Raw genomic sequence first — 12,158 nt, 5'->3', positions numbered from 1 at the left:
ATCACTTTTAAAGTGAGGATAATTGGTACCTTTGGTCTACTTATGAATATGTTAAAAAAACTTTATTGTTATGAAGATGGCTTCATTTTCTTAGAATTATATTCTAATTTCATTTCACACAGTCATATCTACCTTTATGATCCCAGCAGTATTATGGATACGTATTTTTGTATGTTGTTTCCTGAGCTTAGGTGTTTATCACAATGGAATATTCTGGGTGGAGGTAGAACAAGAGTTACCCTCAGCTTTAGATCATGTACTTGAAGAGAGCCTAGATCTGGCTGTTGAAATTCCAAGAATTATTCTTTTACTGTAAGTTCTATAAGTGTTTTTGAAACTTGAGCAGAGGTGTTACATTGACAAAATAATCCATGTGCAATTATATATTTTTATTTCTTTCTTTTTCCCTAAACTACCACACATATGAGGTACCCTTCTTCCAAAGACTTGATAGGTTAAGTACGGCAAAAGCAAATGAAAAAGCAAGTCTCCCAATTAGAAGGAGAACCAAATGCCCTTGACTCAAGGATGAGGCATAAGTGTTCTGTGACGCCAATTTTCCATCACCGTGTCAGAATTACAGTAAGGAGGAATGTACAAGACTTATTCATGCTATCTGATAAGGATAAATTATATCTAATATACTCCGCTTATTCTCTGATAATAAATTATATCTAATACATTCCGCTTACTCTCTTAGATCCTGATATCAAAAATAAAGATATTTCAGTATAAGTCTTCTTGTACCAGTGACATCTTTTACTATGATATATGAAGTAGTTTACCATTTTCTGAAGCAGTGACTGTGATGTTGTACCATGGAGTTTCTTCTCTGTCAAGAACCTTTGTAGTCTTAATGGTTCCAGTATTGGCATCAATGTTGAAAAATCTGTCATCTTCAGCATTGTAGTTGATGAAATATCTAGAGAAAAAAAAAGAGAATTTTTTATTTGATGTTATAATGAAGAAAATACAACTGAACCAAGAGAAGCATTATATTTAAATACATTAAAATGTTCAATATTTGATTACATGGCAGTTTTATATTTTTATAGAACTTACATCAATTATTTTTATCTGTCAGTCTTTAATTCTAAGTTCAATTACTAATTCAAAGAATAATTTTGTTAGGTCTTACCAAGTTCCATGAATAAAAGTAGATAGTAGAAACACAGGGATTAATAATGGAGAGACCAAAAGAACTTACCTCTTAGAAACCTATGTTTAATTAAAAAAAAAAAAAAAAAAAAAAAAACTACAATAAGATTTCTTGTCGCTATTATCCAAAAAAAAAAAAAAAAAAAAATTAGAATCCTTGAAGTCAGAGATAAATTAGGAATTTATCTTGAAATTTCATTGTAGCTAAGGTTTAAAGATAAATATAAAATGAAAAACAAAACATTTATATTTATTAACATTGTACCTCCATCACAGTTCAACTAAACCTTTGTTCGATCAAAGAATGAGATAAAAAATAAAGATAGGTTGAATTATAGGCCACAAATTATTTTTCCTCTTCAATTCATGTAATCTTGCAGGATTCTCTCATATTGGGTTAGATTTCAGCTTACTTTTGTAATCAAATGAGCTGAAAGTGATCTTGTCTGTCTTCTTTCTGGGCCTAGGTTTCATGAGACTTTGTATGTTTCCTTGTATGCTATGCCACTGCCACAAGAAAAGCATGCTTGGGCTAATTAACTTGTCCTAGCAGGAGGAATTAAGGTAAGACCTTAATTGGGGCAAAGTTGTCCCAATTAAGGCTCCCAACCTAGAGTAGATCAACCTAGTAAATGTGCAGATGCATGATTGAGTGCCCCAGAGATAAACAGAACTGACATCAAAAGCTAGCCTAATTCAGCTAGCCCTCAGCTAACCCATCGACACATACGGTATAGTCAGACATAGCTTTTTTTAAGACCCCTGGGTTTTGCAGTTATGTGTTATTTAGCAACAGCTGATTGACATATCTATGAATAAATACTATTAAACAATTATCATATGCTCTAGAAAAGCTTCAGACTATTTCTACAACTATTTAAGGAGAGAAATATTCTCTTTTCTCCTAAAGCCTCTAATGCTTATTTCTCTTTTTAAATCTAAGCTTAAGGCCGGGCGCGGTGGCTCAAGCCTGTAATCCCAGCACTTTGGGAGGCCGAGGCGGGCGGATCACAAGGTCAGGAGATCGAGACCACAGTGAAAACCCGTCTCTACTAAAAATACAAAAAATTAGCCGGGCGCGGTGGCGGGCGCCTGTAGTCCCAGCTACTCAGGAGGCTGAGGCAGGAGAATGGCGGGAACCCGGGAGGCGGAGCTTGCAGTGAGCCGAGATCGCGCCACTGCACTCCAGCCTGGGCGACAGCGTGAGACTCCGTCTCAAAAAAAAAAAAAAAAAAAAAAAAAAATCTAAGCTTAAGTAATATTTTATCTGGACCTGAAAGATGAAATGGACTAATTATGTGAAAAGTGCTAGGGAAGAACATAGGAAATGGAGAAAACCAAGATGCAAAGATCCAAATTAAATAAAAAGTTTGAATTGGTTAGAAAACAAATCTATGTAAATGTGGCTATGCAAACTGAAAACGTGAATGTCCAAGAGTTAGGACAAGGTAGGACAAGGCAAAGAGTTTTTACTCTTTTGTGAAAGCAATGGGAAGAATGTCAAATTCAAAAAAATAAAAAGATTAATTCATGTTCTGAAAAATAACAGTGGCTACTTTTTATCATAGATTGTAGAAACTTGAAAACAATTTATAAACAAATTCTTTGTCAACTTGGACAAAGATGGAAAGATACAAGATAATGGAAAGAAGTGTATAACATATTGCTATATATGAAATGCAATTCATAGACTTTTTGTTGAAGTGGCATTAGTACAGCAATTAAATCACAGGTGACTTCATTTGCATGTGTGTGTTTGACCTACTATTTAATTGATAGGCCCCTTTACTGAGGTGGATAAAAAGAGTTAGAGAATGGTAATTTGGGAAAAATGAATGATTACGTCTTAAATGCCCATTAGATACCCACGTGGAATAAAAAGCAAAAGTCAAATATGGGTATGGAGTTCAATTGTCCTTTCTAAACAGGAAATATAAGTTTGAGATGACAAAGGAGCATAAAGGTAAGGTAATGGGAATGGTATCATCTCATCTGGAACAGAATTGTAAGAGAAAAGAAATAAAAGATTGAGCACTAAAGTATACAACCTACTGAGTATAGAGCAGGCCAATATCTGTTCAGAGATGGTGGCAGCCAAAGGAGAGAGGGGAAAACTGGGAGGGGGAGTGGTGTGCAGCCAAGAAATGTCTTACCAGGAAGGAAGGAGCTAACAACTGGGGTGTAGTCTGTTAGGAGATTGATTGAGGTTAGTGAGGGTTAATTGGATTTGGCAAGATAGACAGTATTATTAATAGTTAACTTGTCAAGAATAACATCAGAAAAAATATCAAAGGATTGGAGATTTATTGCAGTGGCTTCAAGAGAAGATACAAAGACCATGAGTCAAGACAATGGATCGATATCTTTTCCTGAATGAACAGCAGAAAAAAAAAAAAAAAAAGCATTTTATGTCATCAGAAATGTGGGTTCAACAAATTATTTTCTTTTATATGGGAAATAAGAAGCATTATCTTTGCTGAAAGAAATGATGCTTTTGAAAAAGCGGACTATCAAAAATGGTAAAACTCATGAGAAGGTGAAAAGAATTGGATTCCAGGGCAGTTGTAGAAATTTCCCATTGAAAGTAATAGGGATGCTTCTTCCATTTTAGTATGAGTAAAAGAAGAAAAGCTGGGTAGAAATATAGGATAGGTGTGGTGATGTAAATATTGCAAAATTCATCAGACTTTCTAGAACAGAGAGTAAGTGGAATTGCAGTACAACCCCATGCCTCTCATAGGCATAAGGTGTTAGAAGGGTATGCAGAGCATATTGCTAAGGTGTGAAATCTTCTAACCTCCTGTGGATAGGCATGAACACACATGGCAGAGGATATTAATAGCAGCATGGAGAATGAAACTACACAGCAAGGAGTATGCCAAGAAATCTAACTTATCAGTAAAAAACACATAAAAAGAGACAGATTGTATCACTTGTGTGATCAAAACAAGGAGGTGACCACTGTACATTGAATGTTCTAACACTGAATGTTCTAATAATAAGTACATGTTAATTGAAAAAAGTTTAACATAAAAAAGAAATTTAAACAAGCAAAGGTACAATTTTAAAGTAAATCTTATTCTGAGACACAAAAACAACATGCTACATAATAGTGGGAAATCTATATGTCACTGGACTTCTCAAAGCATAAAGCAACGCTACAGTAAAACCATTGCACCTTCTTTGAATTGAGTCTATACTAGAAAAAAAAAAAAACAAAAAAACCCAAAAAAACAAAAAAAAAAACCCCACCCTTCTTATAATATCTCTTTCCCAGAGGATAAATGCTGAGGATGAGGGCTGAACTGGTTAGGAAATGACAGATGTCTTTTCACGTGGAAAGGACAACATCCTTTAAAATGTAATCAGTAGGCTTTCTGGCTATTTTATTATCTAATGTTAACCTGTCTTTAAGAAATTGTCCATTTTTGGTTACTGTAAGAAAATCAGCTTCTGTATCTGAAATTTGGAGGACTCAAATTTGGAACTTATTATTCAGCTTCAAAGTTTCCTGCAGCAACTATCAGAAAAGCTCAGATTATATTGCTATAGATCCCTATGAAATATGGCAGAGCATGTCTCATTTTAGAAATTTGATCACCTTAGAACTGTCAGTCTGGAAGAAAATAGGTTTTGTTTTGTTTTGTTTTCCAAAATATATGTATTCTTTTTGCCAGCGCAATCTCCTCTTTTTTAGCCACTTCACACTGGGCTTTCTAACATAAGTGCTAATATCAGTGGCTTAATATTTTTAGAGTTAAACGTATTTTAATTTATGTAGGTTTAAATTAAGTTTATATATTAGAAAAATGGTAAGCATAATGCTAGGCACGCATCTTTAGACTCATGTTATTTGCTTCCGAGTTTCCTAAGCTATCTAGCTCTCTAGGGAAATCAGTATCCTAAGGGCTAGATTTTGGGCGATGCTTGGATCCAAAGAGTCTTATTCATGAAGCTGCAATTGAATTTTGACTCAAGTAGAACTAAATAGTTCTGCCTAACCACCTTTGGCTTTCTGCCCAGACGTGGAAATAAAAACTCAGAAGTAAGTGAAGTGGAAATGTGAGAAAAGAGAAACTATTCAAGACTATTTTGAAGATTAAATGTAGAATCATTCTATTTAGAATTAAGAAGTGACATGGGTCCATAAAACCGTTAATCAAACAATTAAAAAGAGATGAGAATATTCTCAGTAAATTATTTTTCAAATAATGTTATAATAAAATCTGTTTCATAAGCCCTCAGAAAGTTAAAAAAACTTAATACTTTATGAATGTATATATCAATATTTAGATTTTTTTACAAATAATTAATTTGACATTTTCAGGAGTATTTAGAAAATATAAAATCAAGTAACCATTTGCCTAGGAGACATAGGTCCTAAAAGAGGACTAATCATAAAACCCGTGAAATTGGGGTTTTAAATTAAAAAAAAAAAAGAAATTCTAGGTTACAGCTCTCAAAAATGAACCAGAATAAATTGAGGTTAGAAGATTTATAGCCATATAAGACATTTTAAACAGTTTCTTCAAATTCTGATTTGGCCCTTAATATAAACCTTTGAGTACTGGTATATGTGTGAGGTAGAGAGGAAACACTTAAATATGTATATGAGTTATTTAACAAAGCTACCTAGTAAGAGGTAAGAAGAGCTAACATTTATGGAGCATTTGCAATATACTAGATGGGGTTCTAAGTGCTTTATAAACATTAGTTCATTAAACACTCAAAACAGCTGCATGAGGTAGGTACTATTACTAGTTCCCTTTTGCAAATGAAGAAACCAAGGGACAGAGTAATAGAGAATTTTGTACAACAATAAGGAGATAGTGCAAGAGATTAAAACACAATCTAGGTCTACTGAGTAATACTTATCAGCTTGTTTTTTTTCACAGTGTCCTTCTTGTTGCCCAGGTTGGAGTGCAGCAGCGTAATCTCGGCTCACTGCAACCTCCACTTCCCGGGTTTAAACGATTCTCTTGCCTTAGCCTCTCCAGTAGCTGGGATTAAAGGCATTTGCCACCATGCCTGGCTAATTTTTGTAGTTTTGGTAGAGACGGGGTTTCACCATGTTGACCATGCTGGTCTCTAACTCCTGACCTCAGGTGATCCACCCGCCTCAGCCTCCCAAATTACTGGGATTACAGGTGTGAACCACCACACCAGGCCAGCTTCTTTGTTTTTAAAAGGAGAAAAATTTAAAGGGGGGATAATATTGTTTGAATATTTTTCACTTCTGAATCTCATATTAAAAGCTGATTCCCAGTGTTGGAGGTGAGGCCTGGTGGGAGGTGACTGGATTGTGGGGGTGGATCCCTCATGAATGGTTTGGCCCCATCCACTTGGTGATAAGTGAGTTCTCACTCAGTTCACGCAAAATCTAATTGCTTAAAAGCCTGGGACCTCCCCTTCTCACTCCTGCTCCCACTCTCACCATGTGACATGCTGGCTCCCCTCCCCCTTCTGCCAGACTGTAAGTTCTCTGAGGCCAGAAGCAGATGCTGGCACCAGGCTTCCTGCACACCCTGCAGAACCATGAGCCAATTAAAACTCTTTTCTTTATAAATGACCCAGCTTCAGGTATTTTTATAGCAACACAAGCACAAACCCCTACAATCTTGATCCATTCATTCAAAAATACTTTCATTTGAAAGAGTACACAAAAGGAATGAGAAATATATATTTAAAAAGAGAGAATATGTCCAATAGTTTACTTTGGGAAAATAAGGAAATAAAGAAAAAAGAAAGAAAAGCCAGGTGCGGTGGCTCACGCCTGTAATCCTAGCACTTTGGGAGGCCGAGGCGGGCGGATCACGAGGTCCAGACCATCCTGGCTAACACGGGGAAACCCCGTCTCTACTAAAAATACAAAAAAATGAGTCGGGCGTGGTGACGGGCACCTGTAGTCCCAGCTACTCGGGAGGCTGAGGCAGGAGAGTGGCTTGAACCCGGGAGGCGGAGCTTGCAGTGAGCCGAGATCGCGCCACTGTGTTCTAGCCTGGGCGACAGAGCGAGACTCAGTCTCAAAAAAAAAAGAAAGAAAGAAAGAAAGAAGACAGAAAGAACAAAGGGGGGAGGGAGGGAGGGAGGGAGGAAGGGAAAGAAGGAAGAAAAGAAGGAAGGAAGGAAAAGGAAGGAAGGGAGAGAAAGAAGAAAAGAAAGAAAAGAAAGAAAGGAAAGAAAGAAAGAAAGAAAGAAAGAAAGAAAGAAAGAAAGAAAGAAAGAAAGAAAGAAAGAAAGAAAGAAAGAAAGAAAGAAAGAAAGAAAGAAAGAAAGAAAAAGGGACAGAGAGAGAAAGAAGGAAGGAAGGCAAGAAAACAAGCAAGCAAGAAAGAAATGGAGGGAGGGAGGGAGGGAGGGAGGGAGGGAGGGACAGGAAACTTATTATAGTGATGGATGCCAGAGAGTTTAATGAAGAGATCAGAGAATAAAATTCCAAGGAATAAAAGCGTCATGGAGGACATGGTATTTGATCAGTCTTGAAAGATGAGTAACAGTTAAATAGAGATATGTGCATCAGAGATCATCCAGAGAGTATGGAATTTGATGATTTCATATGATATATTAGAGAAAAACAGCGAGAAAGAAAGATCTTAGATCTGGTTTGGAATTCCTTCAGAGGTGAGATAGCATTTTGCAGACTACTGGTATTGGCTGCTAGACTAGAAAGAGAAAAGAAGAAGAAAAAAAAGCTTCATGTAGTAGACAGGAAACAAACAGTAATTTTCTCCTTCCCACACATCAGCTTTCCAGTTAATATGACTGCCCTTATTCACGTGTTAGACTTGAGTAGTAAGCTCTCTTTTTAAAATAAAATATTCTTAGGTACAAGATGAGGATGGACTAAACTGTAGCACCTAGTATAGCAAATGAAAGAATATAATTATTCTCATTGTAGATGAAAGGAGTACAGATATTTGATAGGGAAAGATAATCTCTGTAAAATTTTGAAGATGAGAATGCATAGATTGGGAAAAAATGTCCAGAGTGTTTGGATTGTAAGAGCACAGACTTTTAAAGACACACGAAGAAGCAAGAAGAATTAGGGTGAGGGATGGGTTGCTTACCAAGGACGAATTTCCCAATGTTCGGATATCGGAAGTCGTAACCTCTTTGAAGACACTTAAAAACATCTACATTCTTTCTCTCTGTGTACAATAAGTTACAGATTCTTAGTCTTGTTTATTTAGAATGTAAAGATCAATTCCAGGAAAAATTGTTTCTAAAATAGACCCAGCATCTATGTGAAAATTATATTGAGCCGTAGTAAGATTATCAATACAGATTTGAAACCAAGCAAACCTATTAATCACAGCTGTATCACTTAGCGCTGTGATATTAAGAGATTTAGTCTCTCTGAGCTGTCTCCATGAGCAAAATGGAGAACGATTTACATAATAATCTTCTTGTGATGATGAAGTGAAGTGATATGTGAAAATCACTTATGCTTGAGGGTTAAATGATAGGCCTTCATAGAAAACAACTATAACTTGCTTTAAGGTTTCTCAGGAAGGTGGTTTTCTCTCTCTTTCTTTCCTAGGAAGCTTCGGTCTATTTTGATAAGACAGTTCATAAATTGTAGGTACTGGTTGTTCCTTTCTCCTGTGACTGCACTATAAACACAGTGGGATATGAATAAGGGTTACTACTGAATAAAGAAGAGTCTCTGTACAAATAGCCAGAACTTCAGCCTGTTTCCGAAAATTCTCTGTCAGAAAATTAATTTTTAATTTCCTGCTTAAAGCACATAGAGCAATTTTTATTTGGAAAGTATATGACACTAAAGCTCTTTAACTTCTACCAACAATAACATAGATGTATTGCTTGGCCTCACGAGTGAATGAATAAGCCAACCAATCAATCAACAGTTATAATGGAGACTCTGATAATATTTCAGGCAACTGATAGTAGTCTTTTGCTTCTTTTGTAAATATTTTGGTAGCACTAACCATGCCAAGGAATCATGTCTTACCTATCCAGGTCACTATGTTTTCACATCTAGATAAGATATTTGTAGATTCTTAATGTCATCCTTCACATGGATTTCTAATATTATGTTTAAAATTGGTTAGGTTAATTCAAGAAACAATTTTTTTTTCTCTTTATGGTGTGTAGCTGGCTTATTCCCTCTTTCATTGAGGAATATCTAAACATTGAACAAAAAACAAACACATTTGTACCTCACATAAAACTTCATAGAACCACAGTTCTAGAAATAATTTTAAGATGTAATACAATTATTGATTGTGAAAGCCCATCTTTTAGACTTCAGTTTACATCTAAGAAAAAAAAAGCAAAGCAACTACTTTGTGGTATATCTTGTTAATATCCTGTACTAATCTACAAGCATATGTGGCCAAAAGGGTTAATATGAGGGCGAAAAGGTTGAAATAGACTCAAGGGCTACTCTTATATGACAATTGTGATACATAATTCAAACTTGTGATACATAATTCAAACCCTATAACCACCACATGTTCACTATATTATGTGTGAAATAAGTATCAAAATGGTATTTCATTAAATGCTACTCTGGAAGTTGTATGATCAATGATCAATAAGATGTCTCCTAGTTATAGATCGGAGAAAGTGCAATTAAGTTACTGACAACTCAAATTTGCTCAGTAGTCTTTATCAGACCTCTAATTGGACAAGACGCATGGGCAAACCTTAACTAATTTCACACTGGCAGATAAATGGACCCATTCATGCCTCACCCAGTACAGGAGATCTTGCCAAGTTTCCAATATAACTTAGAAATACTCGCTATAATTTTGAATTTCTACACTGCTCTCTGTTCTATCATTCAACTTCTGCACCATTTCTTAACTCTAGTAAATGTTTTAAAGCAATGATGAAAGTAAAAAGAAAATGCAGTATATTGAAATGAGATGAAAAATGATTATTTAAATTAGTACTTTAGAGACCAACAAACAGATACGTTATGAACATAGTAAAAATTCAATCTCAATAATGATTACCTTTACTCAAATATTTCCTTCCACAGAAACTGCTTTAAATAAACTATGCAGGTCATCATTTGGCACTCAGCTTCCCTTTGATTATGTAGGTATATATTTGTGATAATTATTAAAGTGCATAAGAAATGTTATTTTTCATTTCAATAACAACTGTTCAGTCCTCAGTGGCACTTATTTTCATTATATTCTGTCCATTTCACCACAATAAATTAATTTAAAACTTATGTAACAGAAATCTATTTTTACAGTGACCTACTTAGAGAAATATAATCTGGTTTAAAGTATAGAAGACCTCTTTCAGTTGTCACTTTGTAAACACTTGCAGGTACAAGACATGAATGGTAAAGCAAATTTATTTAAGATTTTGTCACCCAAGTAGTTTTGTAAGTTTTATTGAGAATAATCAATAGTTGGGATAAAGTTTAATCAATACATATCCTGTGAGATATTACCACAACTTGGTCTCATTTTTTTTTTTTTTTTTTTTTTTTTTTGAGACACAGGGTATTGCTCTGTCACCCAGTCTGGAGTGCAGCAGCAGGAACATGACTCATTGCAGCCTTCGCCTCCTGGGCTCAAGCGATCCTCCCACCTCAGCCTCTGAAGTAGCTGGGACTACAGGTGTATGCAACCCCAATTTTTGTATTTGTTTGTAGAGACAGTGTTTTGTCATGTTGCCCAGGCTGGTATTGAACTCCTGAGCTCAAATGATCCTCTCGCCTCTACCTTCCAAAGTGCTAGAATTACAGGTGTGAGCCACTGTGCCGAACCTTGGACTCACCTTTAGCTTCACAAAAAGTCACACACCTGAAGTATAGCTTAAAATTATGATTCTCTTTGTTAACATTGGGAATGCAATTTAATACACAAGCCATGCTTTGAGAAAATAATCCTTCTGAAAAATGAAGGTATGATTTCTCACATAAAGTGAGTATTGTGCTTACATGCTTAATAAGCTGGGTAGCACACATAGCACATGGATATTTGGGGGTACTTTTTAACCTCTTGAATCAAAACTTCCATCCAATGAAACAAAATTAAGCTAAACCTCTGCAGAGGCAATTATAATGTTTCTTCCTGGTATTTATGCCTCTAAGTAAGTGAGATACCAGAAATTCCATTAATCCTGAGTTCTAGAAATGCTACAAAACCTTATTCGAATTTTTTGTTCATGACTAGCCTGATTAACATGGCCAAACTGTCTCTACTAAAAATCCAAAAATCAGCCAAGAGTAGTGGTACATGCCTGTAATCCCAGATACATCGGAGACTAAGGCAGGAGAATCCCTTGAACTTGGGAGGTGGTGGTTGCCCACAGCCAAGATCATGCGACTGCACTCCAGGCTGGACAACAAGAGTGTAACTCCATCAAAAAAAAAAAAAAAAAAAAAAGAATATTTTGTCTTTTTGTAAAACTCACATGAAATACATAAGCTATTTGGATGTCATTCTCCTGTTAGCAGATCTATAGAGTATCACTAAGCTAGGGCTAAGGTACTTATTCTAATTATGCACACCCTCCCAGGACATAGGTTCCCTTCCTAGGGGAAAGCCTGATTTGATCACGTGGTGGTGACATTAGGCTGTTAGATACACTTTAACCAATAGTTGAAGATTTTTAGAGGTCTTTTATATCTTTAATGAAACATGAAAAAGTGACCACATTCTTGTCCAGTCTCAATGATTATTTAATTATTTCATTAGTTTAGGCTTCAGGTAGAATCTAAGGGGGGAAATAAGCTACTTCGTGGTATGTCTAGTTAATACTTTGGATCAATCAACCAGCACATGTGGCCAAAAAGATTACTATAATGGAGGAAATGTTCAAATAGATCCAAAACCTACTCTAATATAATAACTGTGACACATCATTATAACACTCTTATCATTGTATATTCACTTTATCCTGTGTGAAATAAGCATCAAAATGGTATTTATACCAAATGCTATTTCAGAAGTTGTATGACAAGAGCCAGGAGAAATGGCGAAGAGGAGGCAGGACAAACTGGCAGCTCCCAC

The 12,158-nt window shown here is 35.7% G+C and overlaps 1 protein-coding gene across 11 annotated transcripts in view; it reads right to left on the bottom strand.

The window, feature by feature from the left end:
* The window catches only part of CDH18 (cadherin 18), a 1,131,397-nt gene that overhangs the window by 73,718 nt on the left and 1,045,521 nt on the right, over positions 1–12,158 (bottom strand). For all 11 annotated transcript variants that reach the window (XM_050795521.1, XM_050795518.1, XM_050795525.1 and 8 more), the window contains one exon: positions 786–922. In XM_050795521.1, the coding sequence (XP_050651478.1) occupies positions 786–922 (137 nt within the window). The remainder of the gene's footprint in view (positions 1–785; positions 923–12,158) is intronic.

The sequence above is a fragment of the Macaca thibetana genome, chromosome 6 (genome assembly GCF_024542745.1).
Source record: "Macaca thibetana thibetana isolate TM-01 chromosome 6, ASM2454274v1, whole genome shotgun sequence".
NCBI lineage: Eukaryota > Metazoa > Chordata > Mammalia > Primates > Cercopithecidae > Macaca > Macaca thibetana.
The sequence above is the reverse complement of the archived record's forward strand: the minus strand, read 5'-3'. Positions and strand labels throughout refer to the sequence as shown.